Source organism: Corythoichthys intestinalis, chromosome 4 (genome assembly GCF_030265065.1).
Source record: "Corythoichthys intestinalis isolate RoL2023-P3 chromosome 4, ASM3026506v1, whole genome shotgun sequence".
Classification (NCBI taxonomy): domain Eukaryota; kingdom Metazoa; phylum Chordata; class Actinopteri; order Syngnathiformes; family Syngnathidae; genus Corythoichthys; species Corythoichthys intestinalis.
This window is the reverse complement of record NC_080398.1, coordinates 24,895,157-24,920,821: the sequence shown is the minus strand read 5'-3', so window position 1 is coordinate 24,920,821 and position 25,665 is coordinate 24,895,157. Positions and strand designations below refer to the sequence as shown.

The 25,665-nt window shown below is 37.4% G+C and overlaps 1 protein-coding gene across 2 annotated transcripts in view; it reads left to right on the top strand.

Annotated features, from left to right (window-relative positions):
- ddr1 (discoidin domain receptor tyrosine kinase 1) overlaps nucleotides 1-25,665 on the top strand; it is a 164,484-nt gene that overhangs the window by 116,021 nt on the left and 22,798 nt on the right. For both annotated transcript variants that reach the window (XM_057833558.1, XM_057833557.1), the window contains exons 10-13: nucleotides 5,769-5,897; nucleotides 6,051-6,113; nucleotides 21,212-21,378; nucleotides 21,465-21,666. In XM_057833558.1, coding sequence (XP_057689541.1) covers nucleotides 5,769-5,897; nucleotides 6,051-6,113; nucleotides 21,212-21,378; nucleotides 21,465-21,666 — 561 coding nt within the window. The remainder of the gene's footprint in view (nucleotides 1-5,768; nucleotides 5,898-6,050; nucleotides 6,114-21,211; nucleotides 21,379-21,464; nucleotides 21,667-25,665) is intronic.

Below are 25,665 nucleotides of genomic sequence, written 5' to 3'. Positions count from 1 at the left end.
AAGCCTCTCATAACCAAAAGGCCTCTCAAGAACTTGTAAACATAACACTGTAAAATGCAAACATTTGGTAATTGCCATAGTAAGGTTTATAACTCAGTGAAGGAAAAATACGGCCTCTACAACAGTAACAAAACTTTGCATAATGGCAAAACAGGAGTGGAAACAAACGCACACATCCCAATCCGACACTGTGACAAAAATATTGTTACCCTATTGGCCCGAATATAAGACGGTGTTTTTTGCATTGAAATAAGACGGAAAAAATGGTGGTTGTCTTATATTCGAGGTCCGGACATTATACCCATTCACGACACTAGATGGCGCCAGATATTGAAGCGAATGCTGAACTTGAGGAGTAATGTTCTGTCATGACTGATCTCAGCTACTCTCAGGTTTAACCAGTTTGCATTATTTTATTGCAATGTTTTTCGTTATTCAGGTTTGTTTCAAGACTACAGTTACAGTTAGACTTCACTTTGATGATTAATGCAGTTTTTGCAATTTTGTTGTTTTATCACAATAGATTGGTTTATTTACATACCAAAAACCAGAAGCCATTCATTTATGAATGTGATTGCACTTTAGTTTACATATTTAAATGTTCAAATATGATTTGAATAAGGTCAAATAACATGCTTTTTCTCTCAAATATATTGTCATAATCATTTGTTTCAGATGTACTGTAATTATTTTCTGTATAAAAATTAATTTGGTGTTCAAAAAGTCTTTTTTCCAACTTGAGTCTTGAAAAAGAGGGGGTCGTCTTATAATCAGGGCCGTCTAATATTCGGGCCAATACGGTAATAGGCCCGATAACATATTGTTATCGGATTTATTGGGATGACGTCATCATTCCAATTATCGGACAGATAATTATCATGCACCTCTACTTTAAACCTGTGAAAATGACCTTAGTATTGACGTTGACATGACGTTTAGGCTCTTTTTGGAGTGTGTTTTACCCGAATCGTTGCGTCCTAGCATAGCATTTATTTGTTGCTTATGTCACTTGTAGTAATTTCAAATGAGTATTTTGAAGTACTGTGTTGGCCTGAATATAAGATGGCACTGATTATAAGACGTTCACCTCTTTTTCAAGACTCAAGTTTGAAAAAAAGACTTTTTGAACACCAAATTAAGTTTTATACAGAAATTAATTACAGTACATCCGAAACAAATGATTACAACAATATATTTGAGAGAAAGAGCATGTTATTTCGCCCATTCAAATCTTAATATCTGAACATTTAAATATGTAAACTAAAGTGCAGTCACATTCGTAAATGAATCGCTTCTGGTTTTTGAAATGTAAATAAACCAAACTATTGTGATAAAACAACATAATTGCAATAATTGCATTAACCATCAAAGTGAAGTCTAACTGTAACTGTAGTCATGAAAAAAATTTGAATAAGGAAAAACATTGCATTAAAATAATGCAAACTGGTTAGACTTGAGAGTAGCTGAGATCTGTCATGACAGAACATCACTTCAATGATATCTGGCGCCATCTAGCGTCGTGAATGGGTATAATATCTAGACCCCGAATATAAGACGACCCCCTCTTTTTCAGTCTTATTTCAATGCAAAAAAACACCGTCTTATATTCGGGCAAATATGGTAATTAGAAAAGATTTGTTGTCAATGGACGAGGGTCCGTTAACAGAAGGACTATTATTATTGTGGTAATGTAGTGCATATTAGGGCCAAATAAAGAAAAAGAAAAGAGATGCAAGTCGTACTATTGCTACGAGCAAAAATTCGTATAATTAAGTAGGGGTGATGTATTTGTGCGTTTTACATGCATGTACTGTGGCTGAGAGCTACGACGAAGCATTCGTATAAATCCTTCTATTGGTTATAATGTAGATGAGGCAAAATATTAAGGATTTCTTATTTGTTAAACAGTCTAAAACACAAGATGCTTTCAAAATTGTCAATTTTAACAGAGGCGGCAACGTGCTACGTGAAGTACACAGCTGCTTGTTCAGCTACATCAGCCCTACCTAATAAAATTCGACATCCATTCTTGTAGTAATATTTCGACTTTTTTTCTCGTCTCATCTACATCAAATTATTATCCATAGAATGATTTATGCTAATGCTTCGTCGTAGCTCCTAGTGTAAGGTAGGACATGTACATAAAGTGCATAGCGATTTACAGCTACATTACACCTACATAATGCCCCTTTCCCACTGAAACTAGTGGGTCAACGTGCGTTTTTTCCAAGCCGATGCAACCCGCTAGCAATTGGCATTTGGCACCTTTCCCATTGACAAAAAAAAAGCCTTGTCTTTTTTTTTTTTTTTTTTTCTTCACCCGTCTAACCCCGCACGCCTCCTCAGCCGTGCGTAAGGTTACGTGAAGTCACCACGCTAAAATGGGCGTCGACAAGTGCAACCGAATTCATTCAGTTCAAGGAAGTAAACAATGCAGAGCAACATGGAAGCCTCCTTTCCGTTTGTGTTCTCTGTTTTCATGCTTTTTACTGCCCTCAAAATGATCGAAATGCAGCAAAGGATCAGCACTCTGCTTGTGCTGAGGCAACATAGGCGACGTGAATGCTTCTTCTTTTACTAGCTTTGTTATGAGCATGGACGTAACTACGGTTGTGGGGTGTGTTAAATGGGATGCGACTGGCACGTTGTTATGACGCATCACGTAAGAGCCTTTGCACCACGTAGATTAGGGTGTTGACTGTTGACCCGGGGTTTTGCTTTCACACTGCATGACGATCATAGCCGAGGTGATTTTAACGCGGGTCACTTGGCGGGTTGATTGACACGGGTCGGGCGGGTCGCTGCACCTTTCCCACTGCCACCAAAAGCCGATTGTTAGTGGGTTGACCGTTGACATGGGTTTTTTAGCCAGTGGGAAAGGGGTATAATAATATTTTTTTCCCCCTCTTAGCAAATTTAATCTCGTTTTTTTTTTTTTTTTTTGGCCCCAATACTCCATTGTAAATGTAGACCGTCACATTTCGAAATATCTCATTAGCCTGGCTAATGAAATATTTCAAATAGATCTTTGTGATGGTTCTTCTTGGGAAAAAAAAAATGTTGTTAAAAAAAATTCTCATTAGTCATGATATGAAGCAATTTCGCTGCGGCACAACATGGGGGGGCCGTCCGACTTCGATGCAGCCCACCACCACCACCACCACAGCTTTAAAAAATCCTGGGGAAACCCTGATATTACAAGATGAAAAGTTGTAATACTACGAGAAGACATACATTGTAAAATTACGAGATTAGAGTGAAAAAACTCACAATGTTACTCCTGCGTAGCCTAAATTAAAACTCTTCATCTTTTCCAAATTTTAGTTTTCCAAAATTCATGGAACTGTTTTGTTGTTTTGTCCTTTGCTGTGTGATTCGTATTCTCTTATTCATTTTTATGCATGATCACACTTGGCCGCTGGTTTTTATTCCGCCGTGTTGCAGCGAGGCATAAATTGTGTGAGGTCGGCAGTCAAGAGAATCTTATTTATAGGCAGGCCATGTCACGTCCCGCCCGGTAAACTGGCAACCTGCTGTTTTGGCCGATTGGCTTCATCCGAACCTTGGTCTTTAATATTATACAGTGTTTCTGTTTATTGACTGGAACAGAGTATGACTGCACACAAATAAAAGCTAACAATGCCCCCCCCACAAAGTTTGAGGGTACCTGCTGTTCAACACATATACACAATCTAATTAAAGGGCCGTCTTCTAAAGCAAGAGTGTCAAAATCATCTTTAATGAGGTCCACATCGTAGTTTTGGTTTCCTTCAGAGGGCAATTCGGGCCGACGCCATTTATAGACTAATTGACAACTATTAGCTCGTCAAATGAATCAACAACTATTTTGGTAGCCGATGAATCGTGTAGATATCGTCGACCTAAAAATTGTAGAAATCCTCTCTTTTTGAGCCACTTAATTACAAGTGTTCTTTATTTAGGGTAGAGCTGTCCCGACTAGTCAACGTCATCAATGGCGTAAATGCATCGAAAGCTCAACGTCTCGTCGACAGTTAATGAAGGGTTAAAAAAAAACATATGAGTGGAAAGTTGAGAATCGCAGGCGCTCTGTAAGCAAGCGGGGAAAGCGGCACAAAGCCAAAAAAGTGCACCAGAAAGTCCAAAACGTTGACTTATTCCAACGAAACAAAGGAGGGTACATTGTTGTGTCCTGTGTATTCAATGCCAAGCTTAGCTGCACGTCAGCCGTGAATGAACGCCTAAAGCGCCAGGAGACAACAAGCTGGCAGATCGTAAGTCCATCTAACTAACGATATGTTTTATCGATTTTGCTAAAGCTGTCACAATATGCAATAAGTCCATGTATCGCACAGTAAATAAAAATGAGGGTGGTAATTTTCACGGCTGCATTTATCGCCACGTGCGTGCGTGCATACATTTGTGAGTGCGTGTTGATGGCATATGAGACTCTAGTTCCTTTCACAGATGTTTATTGGTCATCAACATGCTGTAGAATTAAAGTTCATACATACAAAATAAGGAAACACATCTATATTAAACACTTTAAACGTTAGCATTGACTACATTGAGGCTAATGGGGGGGGGGGGGGGGGGGGGGCAACCTACTTTAACCTGCTATAAAATATTGGCAGTTTTCTCCAAAACGCAAACTTGCTGTTATAAGGTGACACTTCAAACATGAAAAATTGATGGTTAACAGCATTTGCAAATGAAATAATTGGGGGGGACTATAACTGACACCACATGCAATGACAACAAGTGTTTTTTTTTTTTTTTTGTTAAATTTATTTATTTATTTTTTTTTTGCGAAGTGTAAAATTACGGTTAGTGGTTAAGCCAACGTACTTCCGGTGAACATTTAAAAATAAAAGCATGTCATGTTCGTCATATGAATAACAATCTCTGGAGTTAATCCCACGTACTTCAGAATTCAGATTCTACACTAAGAATAGCTTTAAAATGATACCCTTTATTAAAATTCTGATTGGCAATGAATAATTATTATACCTATTATAATCCTATTATATACTGTATAGTAGTTTACTATAATATTAATGCTAGGTATTTTTTTTAAGAATTGTTTTAAATTGTGTTGGAAAGGTGAAGTCACTGTTCTGAATCTGTTTACATTCCATTCTTTTGCACTAGTTAATGCTATCAGCATTTGACCTTTGTTTATTTGTGATTTATTATTGTTATTTGCGTGTTTATTTGTACTTTAATAATGAAAGTAAGTGTTCCAAAATGTTTTTGTGAATTAATAACCGTCAACAAAAATGTAATTGCTAAATAATTAAAAAATAAATAAATAAAATAGATGTCTAATCGTAAAAATAGTCAGCTGACTAATCGGGAGGAAATTAGTGATTTGGGACAGCCCTAATTTAGGGGGACCCAAAAATATTCTTTTTTTAGACTACTGTATTCTAGATTTTTTTTTTTTTTGTAGTTGGAATTTAAAAAATAATGTAAATAATTTTATTTCAAATGGTAAATGGAGAGTATTTATGTAGCACATTTATCTACAGTTACCATGCCCAAAGCGCTTTACATTAGCACACATTTACCAATTCACGCACACATTCACACAACAATGGTGCTGCTGCCATGCAAGACGTTATTGAGGGCAAATTAGGGTTCAGTGCCTTGCACTTCGACTTCCACTTTGTGGAAAAGGGGCCTTAGAGATCCAATGGCAAAACCTTACCATCAATTTTGTCTTTACTAAGATGATAATACTTTTTCGCCTTTAAAAAGGTTTTTTTCCTCTTTTTACTTCAACACAGATGCTTTAAAAAAGGACGTTACACAGGAAATTGGTCCCAAGACCCCCACCACTAGCTTCCCTCCTTCCCTCAATCACACCTCTCCGTCCCTGAGCCGTGGCACTGGCAACACCACCGCCATCGCTTCTGGTAAGTCAGTCTCCCACCTTGATCATTACCCAACATGCTCGACCTCTCTTCATCCCCCACCGTGTCTTTCTGTCCGCCTCATTCTCTTCTCCTTCACCACCTGTGCTCATTTACACCCTCCTCTTTGTCCATCTCCACCTCCTAATCATCCAGCACCTCCTCCCACCGCCAGCTCCGCCTTCATGATGGACAGCACTGCTAATTGGACGTTGTCAGGTGAGACAAGGGAGGATGAACCCAGGGAACTCGCTGCCATATCCAATGTTCTTTCTGCTCCTCCCCCGCTAAGTGGAGGAGGACTAATACAGTGGAACCTCTATCATTGGAACACAATTCTGCCATTTCCTGTAGTGTTTGTCCTCATGAGGGTTGTCAAGTCAAATCTACTTATGGCCATAAGCGGATTTTAAGGGGGGGCCAGGGGGGCCTTCCCTCCCTGGTGGACAAAAAGTTTCATTGCATGAAATTGACTTTCCTATATATAAAAAAGTTGTAAAGCAATAAAACTGCAACAAAAATTAATGAAATGAACAAAAAAATATATTTTTATAATGGGTCAAAATTATTTTTCAAACAGATCATGTGACTCGCACCTTAGACGGTCATTTGCTTTGCATATACTGTAATTTAAAAAATATATGGGAGGGCACTTTTATTTTTTAAATTATTTTTTTCTTTGATTGAAAATATTTTTTTTTGATCGAAGCAACTTTTTGGGGGATTGAATGATTTGGACACAAATGTCCTACCCATAATATCTCCCGAACACAGAAAGGATTGCTTTAATCAAAGAAAACTTTTTCAATGAAAAATTAAGTGGTCAAATGCAAATTTTTCTACTCAAACATTTTTATGCATTCAAAAACGTTTTCTATTATTGAAATTTTTCTTTTTTGATTGAAGTTATTTTTCTTTTTGAAAATATATATTTTTTTGAAGCAACTTTTTTGATTGAATAATAAAGACAAAAACATCCTAGCCAAAATGTGGCCCAAACACAAATCAACATTAGCTTAATGCTTCAATCCAAAAAAAAAAAAAATTGACTCCAAGAAAAAAAAAAAAAAAAAATTCAACCAAAGAAAAATAGTTGTCACATGCATTTTCTTGAGTTTCAAATTTATTTTGGCATTCTTTTGATTGAAACAACTTTTTTTTAATTGAAAATATATATGTTGATTACTTTTTTTTTTTTTTTTTTTCATTTAAGCAACTTTTTTTTTGATTGAATAATAAAGACAAAAACATCCTAGCCAAAATGTGGCCCAAACACAAATCAACATTAGCTTAATGCTTCAATCAAAAAAAAAAAAAAAACTTGACTCCAAGAAAAAAAAAAGAAAGAAAAAAAATTCAACCAAAGAAAAATAGTTGTCACATGCATTTTCTTGAGTTTCAACTTTATTTTGCCATTTTTTTGATTGAAACAACTTTTTTTTTAATTGAAAATATATATTTTGATTGCTTTTTTTTTTTTTTTTTTTTTTTTTCATAAGCAACTTTTTTTTGATTGATTAACAAAGACACAAATCTACCTCCATATGGCTACGCCTAGAGGATACAATTTTTGACTGGGGTAACTACATTGGCACGGGCGTACCACCTTCAATGGATGACGATCTTGGCTAACAGTATTGACTAAGCAGCCTCATTTAGAATTCCCCTCAATAATGATGGGAAACAGGCCTGGTATGCCTATCTTTTGCCTCGTGAATTGGACGACGTGATTAGTCCAATATTTATGACGATCATTCGCCTAAGAAGTAGCGTCACAAAACAAACAGTTTTACAAAAAGTGCTGTCAACACAGCAACATACATCTATTCAAAATTTTTGGCCACATACTCAGTTGCGCAAAGCGACGTTAGATGATGAAGACTATTTCAACTTGGGTTCAAAAAGTATAATATGTGGCCTTAAAAATATAATTTGTTGGCATCCATGCTCAAAAAGATTAAGCACAGTATTAGGCGTATAATAATTTGAATTTTATTCTTTATTATTATTTTTTCGTTAAAAGAAATACCACTTTTTTTTAATCGGATAACTATTGCTGACATTGAACCTGAACTCAACAATCTGTTCGCTCACCAGAGCAGAGCATGAAACTGGAATGGATTTTTTTTTTTTTTTAATGGATGTGATATTTCCAGAGGTTGAAGTGCCGAAAAATGTCAACATACTGTACTCTTTTGGTGACAATCGGTGGCAATTTTCATTGAATAGAATAGTCTTTTTTTGTCATTGTAGCAAGTGTAACGAAATTTGAAAGTGTATCCCTTAAAAGTGCATACAGCCCAAGCTTTTGTCAATAAAATGAAAAATATCTTAACTTTAGAGGTTCCACTGTAGACAGACAAGATGCTAACAGGCAACGTGTTTTGGGACAATATTGAATTGTCTTCCTGTGGTCTTGCAAAGTGCATGTATTGGGCGTTTTGGACACTGAAATGTCCAAAAGCTGAGCTGGAAGTTATTTCTGTGGAATGCCTGATTTACAAGTCAGGGATTTATTACCAACATTGTGTTGACAGCCTGATAAGCGTGTGGGGGAGGCTGACTGTCTTGTCTCTCTTTGCACTGGTGTTTGTTCTTGCATACCTGCATGCCTCATATGACCTTGTGAGGGGATTAAATGACCTCTGATTTTTATATGTCACTGTGTACAAAAGGAGGCATTCTTTTTTTCAAAACCAGGCCTGTGTGGAATGCATCACTCATTTCTTATCACATATAACCTGTTTAACTTTGTGGTTTGTGCATGTTTGTTGATTGCTGTACTACACGTCAAGGTTATATTAGTTTTGTGTTTTTCAATATAGTGTAGGTTTTTTTTTCTCTTGCTCAGTTACTTTGAATTACATCGTTTTTTGAGTGGATTTGCCAGTTATTAGTATTCATTTTTCTTGATACCATTAGTTTTACTTGAGTTTTTATAGGTTTTAGTATAGAGAAGGGGATTGGTTGTCAGCATCTTTACTCTTTTCTGATTTTTTTTCCATTAGCATGCCTTAGAATAGTCATTTTAATTACAGAGTAGCTTAAGATATCGGGTTGGATTTGACATGCATTTCACTTTTCAAGTATTTCTTTTTTTATTTTTTGACAGTAATGTTGTTATCGAGTAAGACAAGTCGAGGCATTTGGCGTTGGTTGGTACTTAGTATTTAAATGGAATTTTCTTTAAAAACAGTGCCAGTCTTCTGAATGAAATATATATACAGTATGGCAGAAAACACTCAGGTGACTTGAAGTTCCGCTCTGAGACCCCCAATTTGATCAAATTTCAAAATTGTCCTATATGCATGTGTGATACACCATTGGAAAGCTTAAAATCTCAATTTTCTGGGTGAAGAAAAATTTTGAACAGGATTAAAAAAAGAAAACAAAAAAAAAATTTAACAGTAAAACCCTAACTGGAGGTGAGAGCATGAGAGAGCATAATTAAAGATTTTAACGAGATATTATCGCGTACTTACCTCTTCACGATCCAAAAAAAACTCCCTTGAGGCATGTATCACCAAGTGTCAAGACACAGCTGTGAATGGCCACAGTCGGATTTTGGGGGGGATTTTATGGGTGAAACATGGTCATATTACAAGGGTCGCGATGCAGAAATTGCAGACATGAAGGAGTGGTCAAGATTTTCTTTTTCATATATTTACCCTTTTAAACGTTTTTTTTTTTTAATTTTCAATTTTTCTTTGTTTGGATCGATTATTTATCATCTAAAATATTGGGGAAAATGCGACAGTCACAAAAAAACACACAATTAAGCAATTTTTAGATTTTAGATATCCGTGACTTATTTAAAGAAACTATTTTTTTCATTGTGACATCATTTGTTTAAAAGTTTAAAATATGCGTGTGAATAATTTTTTAAGTCGTTTTTTTTTTTTTTTTTTAAACTAAACATTAGACATCAATTAGTGATTCTAAGCTAAAAATGACTAACAATTTGAATAATAAATATAATTGCTTACCTTCTTCAGGGGCTTAATGCACCATGAATCTGCTAAGGCAGCATATAGACATATTGTTCTATCCAGAGCCGTTCCTGACCAATTTGGTGCCCTAGGCAACATATTTATTGACACCCCCCCCCCACAGACACACACATTTTCACCACATATATTCAAACACTCACACTGAAAAAGCACGTTATCCCTTTGTAATTTATTATATATAAAAGACAAAGAACAAGTGCAGGAATTTTTTTAAAAAAAAATGCTGCAATAACTATTCAAAAGCACAAATGAAAACACTTCAAAAACAAATGCATTTAATAAATTACAATTATTACAATATGATTAACACCCACCCACACAAACCTATATAAAGACACACAGAACACTTTAAAATGCAACTTTTTTTTTTTTTTTTTTCACCTTGACTTACAACCTTACTCACCTTACCTTACTTACCTTACCTCTTCACTAATGCAAAAGCATCTATTGCACTTTCATATGACAGTTGTTTTGGAAGGTGCACTTCTTTCCTGGACTTGGTGGGCTTGGACTTGGTGCTGATGTGGATAAGTTCGCTGTAAAAGATGGCCCAGAATGTACAGAGGTAGAAATAAAATATTTCAGAAGAGCATCTACAAAGAAAAGAAAGTGGAATGTTACATTTAATTAGTCAAATAGCCGCTGATTGTGAAACCAGCATGACATAACCATAATAGCGCCTAAATTCTTGCAGCCTACTGTACCTGTCTTTTGGATCCGGCCACTATGGGCGTAGTTAAAAGAAAATAAATTCTTGAAGCACGGCAACTACATAGGACTATCCAATAATAATGAATTAAATAATATACGATAGCAAAAAATAATAATAAATTGAATGTTTTTACATTGATGTGATCGCCATTTTAATGAATTAATGACACATTTAATAACAAATGTTAGCATTCAAATCTGTGGCACTTTTAGTCCCCAATACCACAGAACTTTGAAATGATTAATTCCATATTTAATGGTGTATTTAATTAACCTTGGTACTTTTAGGCAAGGCAAATTTATTTGAAAAACACAAGGTAAAAGTGGTTCACATCACATGAAAATAAGCAAGACAATTTTAGTCTCCCATACACTTTATCCAAATTTCTCTAAAATTGGAGGGTAGTAAATTTAACTGAAACTAATCCACAGCTGGCTGAAAACTGAAAATATTTGTAGAACAACAGCCTGGCTAATGATACAGTATAATGTTGCTTTAGCACTAAGTCATATAATAAGGTCTATGGAAATAACTGCTAGCTTGCAGTTGCGCTAAGTCTATGTGCTTATGCTGTTGAAAAAAATCATCACAACAAACCTCTGTTTTTCTTCACGTCTTCGCTGTCTTCTTTCGTCTTTTCCTGAAGTTGACTTGTACCATAACGTCGCTCAATTGCGAAGGATAAAAATAGCACCTTCAGGTAGCTCGCTGGTCTGCTGAGTGGGGAGACTAGGGTCCGTGGGGAAATTATCGCAGGAAAAAGTGAAATGGACAGAAGGCACAATAGAAAAATGATTTCATTATTATTTAAAGACTTATTATGAACGGTTTTGTTGTTCCTTTGTTTTATTGTTTTGTATAATTTTTTTGAATACTGCTTTCATCAAATATTATTTGAATATTTTTCTTGATGGCTTTTTGGACGCTGGTGCGCCCTTAGGCGGTTGCTTAAATTGCCTTATGGGCGGCACGGGTCTGGTTCTGTCAAACACAACAGTTCTTTTGGCTTGAAATACAGCAGTTTATTTTAAAGAGGGGTGCAAGAGCAGAAACTGCTTTTTCAGCCTTGTCTGTGTTTTCCGCCGTATATATATGTATATATATATATATATTTTTTTTGTTTGTTTGTTTGTTTTAATTTATTACCTTAAATAAAGAAGATTTACAATAACACATTATAACATTACGATTAAATTAGAAGAGGTTTATAATGTTGCTTCAACAGACCAGACAGAACACATCCGTTTTTCATTCATTTCATTTAGAAGTACAGTGGTACCTCGACATACGATAGCTTCGACACACGATCTTTTCGGCATAAAATTTGACTCGCCATTTGTTTCTACATCCAACGACATGCTCGAAATACGACGATTTATAACAGTGCCACAGTTACTTTGTTTTCCCGCAAGACTGATGCAAAGCGGATTTTCTTGTGAGTGAAATCAACATGGGTTCCAAGAATGTTAGTGCAGGTGGTGAAAAAAGGAAAAAGGTGAGGCTTACCATTGAAATGAAGATAGGAATAATGCCAAAATATGAGCAAGTTGGGCGTGTCCATGAACTGACTTGACAATACTGCCGTAAAATCTCGACGGTCCTCTGACGACCTCCGTTCGCCAGTCTTTACAAGTTAAGGTGACAATTAATATTGTGGTAACATCGCCCCAAAAAACGCCAGCTTTCATGAGGTTTTTAATCATTTATTTCAGACACAAAACAACATGCCTATTGTCCGCCCCAGCTGAACAAAGTGAAAGTAAAAAGTCCTCCCTCCCTTACTCTATCAAGTCAGCTGCGCGGTGCGTTCAGGTACACCACGCAAAACACATCTGCCACATTAGAACCCCACTCGTTACATTATTTCTTATGGGAAAATCCTGCTCGACACACGACCATTTCAATTTAGAAAACAAGATCCTGGGACGAATTAATTTCGTATGTAGAGGTACCACTGCACAGTATTTAACATAAATTTATATTGAGTCAATAACTGAACATCAACATTTTGTCTGATAGCTATTCACTGTCTAGTGGTGAGTTGGCGTGCCCATTTCCTGCACTTGTAGTGGGAACCTCTTGTGATACAAAGCTCACGATAACGATTATCTGATGATGTAGCAATACAATGATTTTTGATACATTGGTCAGGAAATCATTCTAGTATATTCAACAAAAAAACTAATAAACAGAAAAAAAAAAAGCTTCAGCTGTGAATTGGAATGAGTTTATCACGAGTAGACGTCCAATCCATTTGAACTGAGAGGGTGGCAGCAAATGAACATTCAATTGAACGTCTATGGCCGTCAGTGGCAGCCAATGCCAGGCAATGAGCAATTTTGGGCCATTTAAGGTCATTTACCTGTTGATTTTGGGGTATTTTATGGGTCACTTGCTGTTTATTCTGCGTTACAGAACAGGAAGTGACCTGGGAATCCCCTAAATGAATAGGCAGTGACTCAAACTCAACAGGAAATGACCTGTAAATGCCCTAAAATGAAAAGCAAGTGACCTGTAAATGCCTGAAAATCAGACCGAATGACTGTGAATGGTCTGGTTTTGAATGACGATACGTTCCCAGTCTAAATGGATTGGGCGTCGAGCAGCCTTTATTTATTTATTTATTTATTTTTTAATTTGACACCTTTTTAAAACGATTTCTCGATTCTTGACAGGAGGATATCGATAACCTTTTGGGATACAAAGTATCACGATATAACACCATTTTGATATGTTGTCACACCCCTATCCTGCACACTATTGTGCTTTACTGCTTAATCCCTGTATTGTGTTGGGGTCAGAATTGACCCATTTTCAAATTTTCGTATGCAAAAATCAATGGTACTTTGGACATACCCAAACTTGAAAACGGGTCAATCTTGACCCGAAAACAATATACTGCAAAGGTTAAGTATTTTCAGGCCAAGTTAATTTACAGATCAAATTTAATTCTCTAGCAAAAATTTGGGCTGGTATTTAACAAAAGACAAGCGTTAAAATTCTTTATTTTTCTAATTCTACTTGATAAATGGAGTTACACTTGTATAGTAACTTTCCGCCTTTTAAAGGCACTCAAAGTGCTTGACACTATATCCTCATTTATCTACAGATGACGCGGGAGCAATGTGATGTTGAGTATCTTGCTCAAGGATAACATGAGATGTTGAAAAGATGTTGAATAGACATTCCGCTGCCAAGCTTCTATCCTTGAATCAACGTTGACACCCGACGTTGATTTGTCATCACTTTTACACCTTCGATTAGTGTTGTTTCATTGTTGAAATCCTTACAAAATCCAAACGACATTTCGATGATTAATAATACTGGAACAACGCTGAATCAATGTTTTCTTTCATTTTCAACCATGACGCTAGTATTGCTTTCAAATATGCCTATATTTGGAGGTCCTGCTTTTTTTACAGACAGAAGAAACGGCTAGGCTGATGGATAAAATATTATTATTTAATATGATAAATAATAAAAATAAAAACGGGTCTAGATTTCTAATTATTTTTAATAATCAGTAAACATATTTCAAACTTATGCCTCCTCTTCAGTCTGACGAGCTTCAAGCTACCTTGTTATACCAACGCAGTCTGGGGCATAGTGTAGCCACTTCTACACAACAGCAGCAAATCCATATTCTGACACGTCCATCTCCATCTGCCTCTGCAGTGAATCTAAAGAATACAAACAAAACTGCATTCACAGTTAATTCCTATCAGGGAATTCAAGCAGATCTCATTGGTTAGTTTAACGTACTTCAGTATTTTGTGGTGAAGTGAGTTTCTCACCCAACCTAAAACCAAATTAAGGCTACATGTGGGAACGGAACTAACTAAGATGGAAAAATGCCCGCGCTGTCCTGGTGTTCAATAGATTAATTTAGACTAGGCTCAGTTGTGTTATATCTAGCGATTTTAGCAGTTGAATTGGAAAAGGAACTTAGTCTGCCTGTACTTCTACTTAGCTAACATCCAAACTAAGTAGGTCTTCGCTTGAATGCCAATCACAGCCGTTTCTTGCAATTTTGGCAAGATTGTCACGTTGTCTCAGGCAAAGGGTTTTATATACAAGTAATAATGACAAACGTGGTTCTTTCTACCGTAAGATATCATTGCTGTTAAAGGCTCTGAAGAAGCGAAGCAGGCTTACCTTTAAATATGGCTATCCTTAAATGAGTCGTTTCCAGCGGAGGTCGTTCGAGGTGAGTCGCTGTCTTCCCGGTCAACCAAGAACACAACCATTTTTCGACCAAAACTCCCGCTCATCCATAATTTGATGACTTTTCAATCATATTTCCCGGTCAATCATAAATCAACTATTTGTCAACATTAATTCATCAACTATAAAACAATGTTAATCATCGCCTGACATACCAAAGAACTTTGTTTCAACGTCACTGTCATGTAGGGCTGCAGCTATCAATTATTTTAGTAGTCGATTAATCGATGAAATAGTTAGTTTGAATAATCGAGTAATCGGATAAAGAACATGAAAAATTAAAATACCTGTGTTGAGCTTCAAACGGTATAAAAAAAAATCTATGTACAAAAAAAGGACAATTGGCCAACTTTCATAGCAAAAGTCCGCTAGCTTAAATGCTATTAAAAGCTAACCCTTTTTAAAAATTGATTTATTTATTTTTACAATGATCTTAATGGTTCAGACACATATTCCTGCAAACAACGGCTAAATATACTTATAAACTAAATTACGAATGCATTAAAAGAACATTAACTCAAACAAAAACTTTACTTATGTTGGTCTTGACAGGGAGCAGCTGGATTCACCCATGTGAAATGAGGCAGACCAGAGGGCAGTGTATCCACTCAAATCAATAAAACTAAATGCAAACACTTTCAAAATAAACCATTACAACGCCACTTTAATTAAACGAGTACTCGAAATTTAATTCAAATAATTTATTCTAATCGAATACTCGAGTTAATCGATTATTCGTTGCAGCACTACTGTCATATGTCATCAGTATTTGCAGCATTGATTCAACATTGTTTATTGTCGAAAATTTCGATGTCAACCATACTGATGATTTTGATGGAAAATCAACGTTTGCTCAATGTCGGTCTGCTATATGGGAATTGTTACTTTAAAAGGTCACCAGGGTGGAGAATCAAACCCACAACCGCTGGGTTGGGCAACAACTACTTTATAACTGAGCCATGGCACCTACTTATACAAAGTACACAACTGAGAGCTGCTAAAAACAATTTCACCGTACCCTGTACAGTGACAATAAATATCTTTGGATTAGGGCTGTCAAACGATTAAAATTTTTAATCGAGTTAATTACAGCTTAAAAATTAATTAATCGTAATTAATCGCAATTAATCGCAATTCAAACCATCTATAAAATATGCCATATTTTTCTGTTAATTATTGTTGGAATGGAAAGATAAGACACAAGATGGATATATACATTCAAAATACAGTACATAAGGACTATTTGTTATAGCAATAAATCAACAAGATGGCATTAACATTATTAACATTCTGTTAAAGCGATCCATGGATAGAAAGACTTGTAGTTCTTAAAAGAAAAATGTTAGTACAAGTTATAGAAATTTTATATTAAAACCCCTCTTAATGTTTTCGTTTTGATAGAATTTGTAAAATTTTCAATCAAAAAATAAACTACAGTGGGGAGAACAAGTATTTGATACACAGTCAATGGGAAACCCATTGGCAGTGTATCAAATACTTGTTCTCCCCACTGTAGTAGCCCGCCATTGTTGATGTCAATAATTACTTACACAATGCTCATGGGTGCTGAAGCCTATAAAATCAGTCACACCCAAGCACCAGCAGAGGGCGGCAAAACTCCATAAAACACAATTAACAAGCAGTTCACTGTACTGTCATTTAAATCTGTCTGAGCGGGGGGAGTGGGTTAATTGCGTCAAATATTTTAATGTGATTAATTTAAAAAATTAATTAACGCCCGTTAACGCGATCATTTTGACAGCCCTACTTTGGATCCTTTGAACTGTTGGTGATGAGACAACAATCGCCTTCCAAATGGCGTACCGCAAGCAACACGTCACTTCCGCTCATTAATATTCATGACATTAGCTACTGTTGCTAAGGGGGGAAACGCCACCGTTTGTCCCTATTAGGAAATGAATGGAAATTGTGTACGAAGGAGATGCTTACAGAGCTATGCCTACCAATTCTCTCTGAAAATGATGTCCCTGGTGCTGAATTCACTGGCAAAGATTTGGAAGAACATAAAAATGTTCAGTTAAAGAGATGGCTTGAGTGTCAAAGGCTGAAAAAGACGAAAAAAACGAGCCGACCGAAGCATAGCCTTAGCTTTTTTTATCAACTCGACTGACAATGACATTCTCCTGTTTCAACAAGCTATCCTTTACCACCAGCCCTGTCTTTCTTATATATTAAATCCTCTGGTTGTCCGACGTCTCTGAACGTTCTTTGGGGTTTAGTTAGTTTTGTGCAGCGATCGCAAATGCTACTCCGTGACAGCCAATGAACACTTTAAATTTTTTCATTGATAACAAATCTTAATTCCATAATTCATTTACACTACCCCCTCACAAAAGTTGTTTTTTCAACAACAGAAAAGGTAACTGGCTGTCAGATACCATTTTAATTATTTTCAGGTCATTCATTGTCAGACAGAAGCAGCACGGCACAACATCCCGCCAAAAAATAAGTTAAAAATATCAAAATGGCTTACCTCTTTGTCCTCTGAAAGACCATGCCTAATATTTACTGCATATGAAATGTGAATGGATTCACCGAGCTGCCGTTAAAAGTCGTGCAAGTTGATTCATTCTTCACATTTTTTGTTTAGTGAAACGTATGAAGAAAACATCCGTCATATGTCGTAATGTCTAGTCATTTCACCAACTTCCAAAAAAGCAATGTGTGATCGGCATGTTCGTTTTTGAAAGATTACCGGAGAAAAGTAGCAGAATTAACATAGTTTCTATGCAAAGGCAGGTCTATAATGTCCCATTTATACTTTACTTCCGCTTTAAGATGCGTCGTCTCGGTCTATAAAAAGTATGCATGCATTATGCCATTGTGACAACCAATCCAAACTCATGTTTTTGGCTAAATGCCAAAGTAAAAGCTAGCTAGCAACTGGCTAGCTAGAGAAAGTGAATCAAAACTGTTGCTATGTCCTCATAGTATTTAATAATAAAGCTTTCATTACTAGAAAACGTTTTAGTTAAAGTCCATAAAAAGGATAAATTTTGAATTTGAACTTTATAAAAAGAATCACATCAAAGTGATGAGGCGCTCTACAATAAGGCAATGTAGATGTTTGTATTGGCGCAATTCCGATCATTTGAATATACAGTATATTTCAAAACGTAAAAATGATACAATAATGAAAATACATTTTACAATGTATGATGATAAAATGAAAAAAAAAACAAAGGGATTAGTGTTATTTCATTTCGATATTAGATTTGTGAACACACAGTAGTTTTATTTAGTAGTTATAGTTTTTATTCATTTCAGTTCACTAAAATATTTTTTTCAAATCTAGTTTTCATCTGCTTTCCTTAGCAAAATTAACTTTGATACATATACATTAGGGGTGGGCGATATGGCCTTAAACATGTATCACGATAAATGGAGCAGATTTATCTCGATAACGATAAATGACGATAAAGTCGTCCAAGCGGACTGTTATATAATTTGAAAATCTGAATCAATGCATGAAATACAGATTAACAGTTTCTTGTTGATTTAGTTACCAGCATTCAATTTGATATATTTAACAAATGTACATGCAGTCTAGACATTAGGTTTATACAAATGAATTGTAAACAATAAGAATTCAAGTATGAGCAATTATAACAGAGTGTATGGCTTGAACAATGTACATTGTCAAAATCGATATGCCTGTGCAAACATGTCATTGTAACACAAATGACTTGCAGCTCGAACAGTACACTTCAAAAAGACAATTTATTGTTAATGGCTGCTGTGACATAATTATTCAATACAAGTGTTTACTTTATGGTTTCAGGGTCCCCCCCCCCCAGTGCATTTTTTAATAAATGCACACATACATGAACCCCCAAACAGACAGACAGACAGACAGACATTAAAGCTATATTGATCTTCTGCAAATGAAACACTTAAGATTTTATGATAGCAATAATGACACAGAATTAAGCACATACAGAAAAATAGCTGGGGCCATTTGTGCTTTATGCTGAATGCTCTACCATCACAAAAGCTATCAGAGAAATCACACACAGTCAGATACAAAATAACGCGACATAGTAATTGCTAGATGCAGTCCATGCCCAATCCACTCATTAAATTCAGCCGTTTCGACAAGGTTAGAGCCGCTGTCCGACTCCATCACGTTTATTAGTAGCGTTAGCCGCTTGCATTAGCGGCTAGCGTTAGCCTGTGGCCTGGCTACCGGTAGAAAGCACTGAAAGCACCATCTCCGGAAATTGTGAGAACAAGGGAGGACAGCTGGTGAAAGCCCGTCTGGATGCCACCAAGAGTCTATTAAATGTCGGGTGAAAGTTTGGCGAACCTCCCTTAAGCCACACTCCATCACGTTTTGCTTGTAGCATTAGCTGCTAGCGTTAGCTTACTGGGCTTCTGTTTGATTGGCTTCCTGATGATCACGTGACTCCCTACGTAAGTGCATTCACTGCTTTCTTAAAGGGGAATGAGCATTAGTGACGGGATCTGTCGTTCACTTGAGTAAACGAATCCATTCCGGTTCGTTCAGTAAAACGATTCATTCAAACGAATCGTTCAACGAATCGTTCGCCCCCCTCATCTCCCTCCCCACCCAAATGAATCGTTCGGTTAGTGAACGGGAAGTGACGTTGCCGAACGAATCACCAAAGACCGCTTCGCAGTATAACTGAACGGGAAGTGACATTGCTTGGTCCCTCCCTCTCTTGCACATTGACCACTCGTCGTAGTTTCAGAAATGAGTGACAGGCGATATCATTCTGCTCTCAGAGACAGCCTCGTCTCCCTCCCGCTGCTGCAAAAGCGAGGGAGAACTTCCGCGTCGTCTGTCCTAGTTCTATGGGCTCAAAGTCATGGCTCGTGCTTGCATTTCGAATTAGGACACGGTTAAACATTTTCCTTTTGAGGGGGAAGTCGGGGTTTGGGGTCGGGGGCGCACGGACTTTCTTTAGCATGATCTTGCTCACATATACAATGCTGCTACTAACAGCCAACGCGGCATGCCTGCTGTCACGAAAATAAAAATAAATCGAAAGTGTAATTTCTAATTATGGAACGGCCAACACATCATATTAACCTCTCGCTCTGTTGTATTTTTGTTTTTTATTATTAAGATGATCGTTTTGAATTTTTGCACTGGTATTAATAAATAAAATAATCCGGTCAGCTCCCCTGTCGTCCCCGCATCTCAGATCGTCAAATGCTGACGAGAAATAATTGTTTGCTTTATGATTTCGCCTTTCTACTCTCATTAGTCTGTTAAGAAAAATGTAGACATATTGCGACATCTCCCGTGTCCGCGCGCTTTGTTTTTGGGGCGCTTGAGTAGCACATGATGGACGGATTGACATAATTTGTCAAACCAACCGACACCCTCTGACACGAGGAAAAAAAAAAAAAAAAAAACACTCGGAAAAAATTGACATGTATATACAGTTTCATTGCAAATCAGTATTATGGTGATCATACTAAATATTTTTTTTTTCTGTGCACATATGAGGTACATATCGCTGCCATGAAGCGCCCATATAGTGACAGTTCTCTGCCCGCTTCACTGCCGTCACGCGACCGCAGCTCAGGTTTTGCTTGCCTCGTAGCTACGCGTGTTTTAAATTACTGTAAATTTGATAGTATATCGTCATAGGCACAGTCCCGAGTCTGTTGAGAAAAGTAGAACACTAAACCATGCTCGCTAGATTTGTGTGGTGTTTTTGTCTTTTTGAGCAGCATTTGATAGGCTCCACGTTAACAAATATGTGACAAAGTCGTTTCCTTTCATTTTATGACTCGTTCACCGCATAGTCATTACTGGAAAGTCAAGTTAGCAGCAAGCTAGGTCAGGAACCGGAGGACCGAATCACTGAACGGGAAGTGACAAAACTTAGTCTTTCCCCCCTGCCTGCACGCTGGCTGCTTATTGGCCACACGTGGAAATGAGTGACATACGCCATGATTCTGTTTCCGCTCCGTCCCCTGCCCGCGATGAGGCTGGCGTCTGATTGGTCGTGTGCGATGTCAGAAGACGCTGCCGCTTGCTCAACGCCCTCCCACGCAGCGAACAAGCGCCACCAACTTCATAGAACGAATCAGTGCAGATGGTGATTAGTTCGGTCTCGTTCACCCAAACAATTCGTTCAAAAAGAACGAATCGTTCGCGACCGATACAACACTAATGAGCATAGACGAACAACAGAGTCAAAGCGGGATGAAAAGACTATTTTCTTCTTTCATTAATTTACCGAATTTACCGACATGGTCAAAATTACGTCGGTCATCGTGAAGAATTTCGGTGACGGTAAATTTTCGGTTTACCGCCCAGCTCTAATATACATGCAATGTATGAATCAGTCACCCTTTTTCTCCCTATTTCGCAGGTTCCGGCTTCACCGCTGTCTCACCGAGGGCGGGGCTTCCGGTTGCTAAGGACGACAGCAGCAATACAGCCATTCTGATTGGCTGCCTGGTGGGCATCATTTTATTGCTGCTGGCGGTTATTGCCGTCATTCTGTGGAGACAGTATTGGAAGAAACTACTGGGAAAGGTAATGTGAACTCTTTGGCTGCAATAGACAGTGATAGATGTCTGTGGCAGTGAAGGAGTGAAATCCGTCAATTCCTTTTTTCGTAGGCTCAAGGTGGCCTGTCAGGCGACGAACTGCGTGTTCACCTGTCTGTTCCGTCGGACAACGTTGTCATCAACAACACGCACAGCTACTCCAGCCGCTACCAGCGCATACACACCTTCCCCGATGACCCCGAGCGGGAGGGCGAAAGCGAATACCAGGAACCCAGCGCCCTGCTGCACCCGAGGGACCATCGAGACAGCACGGGTAGGTTCGACGCACCTTTGAAGTCACGTGCACTGAAAAACAGCAGGAGTGTTTGGTAATGAAACACACACACGGCATGGAGACATGCACTCTGTCCTTTTCAGATGACGGCAAATGTGCGCAAGCTTTTATGCTCTTGGCCTGGAATGCCAGTAGAAAAGAAAGAAAAAAAACTGTGGATAAAAGTATTGGGACACCTAGCGTTAAAAGAACAGAAAATAAAGCTGAATTAATTATTTGACCTAACTCAAAATCAATAATCAGTGTTGGGCACGTTACTTTAAAAAAAGTAATTAGTTACATTACTCACTACTTCTTCCAAAAAGTAACTGAGTTAGTAACTGAATTACTCTATAGTAAAAGTAACTAGTTACCAGGGAAAGTAACTATTTCCGTTACTTTAAAAAGAACTTGTATGTCAAAGAATTTGAAACTTTCTGAGCAGTATTCGAGTCAGTGGAATAGAGAAAAACAGACAGGTAGATAACTTGTTAGGTGCGTCAGCAGATTTGAATTGCTTACCACAGATGTCGACAAAAGCTTTGCCCCGGGACATAAAATACACATTACATGCAGGCTCTTTCCTTTAATTTCGACAAACTTGAAATAGTGTCTATATCTACACCTCTTAAAGGACAATTTTTCTTCTGAATGCTCTGCCATCCCGACCCTGTGCATCTGTTTTGCGTGTGTGTGTTTGCCGCACGCGCTGTTCCGGTTTGCTTGTGAAATCACCGGCTCTGATTGGCTTACCACGACACATGACTCTAACCCCCAGCCAATCACAATCACTTCCATAGCATCTCTCGAGGGGCTGCATTCAGGTAGGCTCGTTTCCCGACAATTCACGTCACCTTCAAAGCGTCTGCCGTCCTCAAGATGGAAGCAGAATTATTGCTGGCTGACAGTGGGAGATGGGAACGAGGCTAGCATCAGGTGTAGCAAACAGAGAAACGTCACCAAACTTTGGAAAGCATTGTCTAATTGAATGAGCAGGGACAAACAGCTTGGAGTCAGAAGTACGTGCGCTATTCTCGAACCTGAACGCACCCCAAGTCTTGGATGACAAATCAACAGAGCAGAGAGTCGACTCGACACGGCTGGTAGTTTCTTCAATTTATTCAGAGTAAGTAACGCACCGCTTTTGACTGTCAGTAACGGTAACGGCGTTGTAACGGCGGAAAAAGTAATTATTTAGATTACCCCGTTACTGAAAAAAATAACGCCGTTACGTAACGGCGTTATTTATAACGGCGTTACTCCCAACGCTGTCAATAATATCTAAAACTTCCAAAAACCACCACATTTTGTTGTTTCATTTAAAAAAAACAATAATAATAACACAGGAAGTCCCGGGTTTGTCCCAGCATTCACGAATAGAAATACTTGTAGTTCTTAAAAGATAAGTTATTATGAGTTCAAATAATTTGATATTGAAACTAGGGCTGTCAAAATTATCGCGTTAACAGACGGTAATTACTTTTCTTAATTAATCACGTTAAAATATTTGACGCATTTAACGCTCATGCCCCGCTCAAACAGATTAAAATGACAGCGAAGTGTCATTTCCACTTATTACTTTTTTTTGTTTTGTCGCCCTCTGCTGGCACTTGGGTGCGATTGATTTTATGGGTTTTAGCACCATAATTATTATTGACATCAACAATGGCGAGCTACTAGTTTATTTTTTGATTGAAAATTTTACAAACTTTATTAAAACGAAAACATTAAGAGGGGTTTTAATATAAAATTTCTATAACTTGTACTAAAATGTATCTTTTAAGAACTACAAGTCTTTCTATCCATGGATCGCTTTAACAGAATGTTAATAATGTCAATGCCATCTTGTTGATTTATTGTTATGATAAACAAATACAGTACTTATGTACAGTATGTTGAATGTATATATCCGTCTTGTGTCGTATCTTTCCATTCCAACAATAATTTACAGAAAAATATGGCATATTTTATCGATGGTTTGATTTGTGATTAATTACGATTAATTTATTTTTAAGCTGTGATTAACTCAGTTAGAAATTTTAATCGTTTGACAGCCCTAATTGAAACTCCTCTTAATGTTTTCTATTTTGTACAATTTGGAAAAATTTGTTTAACTAGTAGGTCGCCACATAAACATGTCATCTGTTCAACCCTTTCAATTTGAACCCGAGAGGAACATTTATGAGTATGACAGCACTGTCGATATTTCAGCAAAATAAACAGGAAAGACGGGATGAGACGAGGTGAGAGGAGGAACAAAAAACTGTTCTACCAAAATGTGCTACACCGGCGAAATGTCAAACAAGAGGCGATTTTGACACCCAAAGTACTACAGTGCGCTTTCAGTTTGTTTAGATGCATACGCACAGAACATACTAAAGATTCCTTAAGAAAATTCTTAAACGTATATCAAAAAAGGGTGGTTTAAATATGCTATGTTACTAATGCAGTCTGCTTTAAAGCTACTACAAGAAAATACTATGCTTAAAAGTATGAGAGGGAAACACATGCAAAGAGTATTTTGAGGCAATGGAAAGGTAATAAAAGACTCAAGAAAAACACAAATACTAAGTACTCGCCGTTTTTAACCGATGTGCGCATGTGTTGGACGTCTCGCCGCGTAGAAGGAATTGCAGTAACCTGGTAGTGTTCGTCTAGTGACGGTGACAATCCACGTCATCACCCGAGCGTCCATTGCACGCATAAAACATAGCGCCCTCTGTAGGTCAAAACATGTACTAAATATTATAGATATTTAAACCAATGGCAATATTTTATGTGTTTCTACTAAAATATTTTAGTAAAAGAGAACAATTATGGCTTATTAGAGCCTACAAGTCTTAAAGTCCAAGGTTCCCTTTAAAAGAGGCATAACTTTTTTGTGTGTGTTTGACTGTCTTGGTCAATAAACACATTTGACTGAGACAATAGTGGTTTGTTTGTCACAAAATCTAGAAAATAACAAGAATTGGTGAAGGAATCAATTTTTTTTCTACTTTAAATTTGAGGAAATTCAAGTTCTTCCCTAAGAATGTTTGCCTTTCAGAAAACCTTAGTGAGCATCCTTGATGAAAATAAATGCACTTAAGATTCTTGTTTTGATTATTTATGGACTATTGGCTTACCTTCCCGCCAATCATGGTATTACATTTAGGAGACGAAGTAAATTTTCCCAGAAATGGATAACTTAGGGGTAGTTTTCTAGTTCTTTCTTCTTAATTCTTATACTAATTCTGCTTCTAAAAGCATGCTCGAACACAATTTTAACATTAACTTTGAAGTAAACATTTCAGAGGTGGGGGTTTACTCATAAATCCTTTAGAAAATACCCCCCAAAATGGTTTTGATAAAAAATACACACCACCTCCTGATGCCAAAATTTCAAAAAATTAACTCATTGGCAGTGATAGAAATCCAATCCATTTTGACTGGGAGGGCTGACAGCGATCAGCTGATTTACTGTAACAGGCAAAGACACTGTAATGGTAGGGTGGAGGTGGTTGGAGGAGTGATGATGATGATTGATGAACTAATGGTTCTAAAACAGTTTTTGCCCACACAACACACCAAAATGAAGTCCGCGCCTGCCTTGTTTTCTTTGCTAGGACAACAAAAGCACATGAACTGGATGCATTTGTAACTACCAATTAGCAAGTGGTAAGGATGAAGTTAGCATCATTCTCGGCAATATGCATCCAGGAGTTAAAAAGTGTCCCAGTACTTTTTCCCTTGACTATGTTAGGAAAACATTATTTCTTTTTACTGTGAAGTATTTCACCAGCACAGTGTGCGCAAGTAAGCCAAACCCACATGGAAGACTGCCTGTGTGAGGATGCAATGCTCTGAGGGGCACAAAGCAGCTTTTGTTCCAGGGTTGAAAAAGAAAAAAAAAACACATGAAAAGGAGACGACGAAATGAGAAACGAAAGAGGGGCATGCTTGTAGTTGTACGGCACCGCAGGAGGTTGGCATGCAATCTCCGTGAGGCGCCCCTGCTTT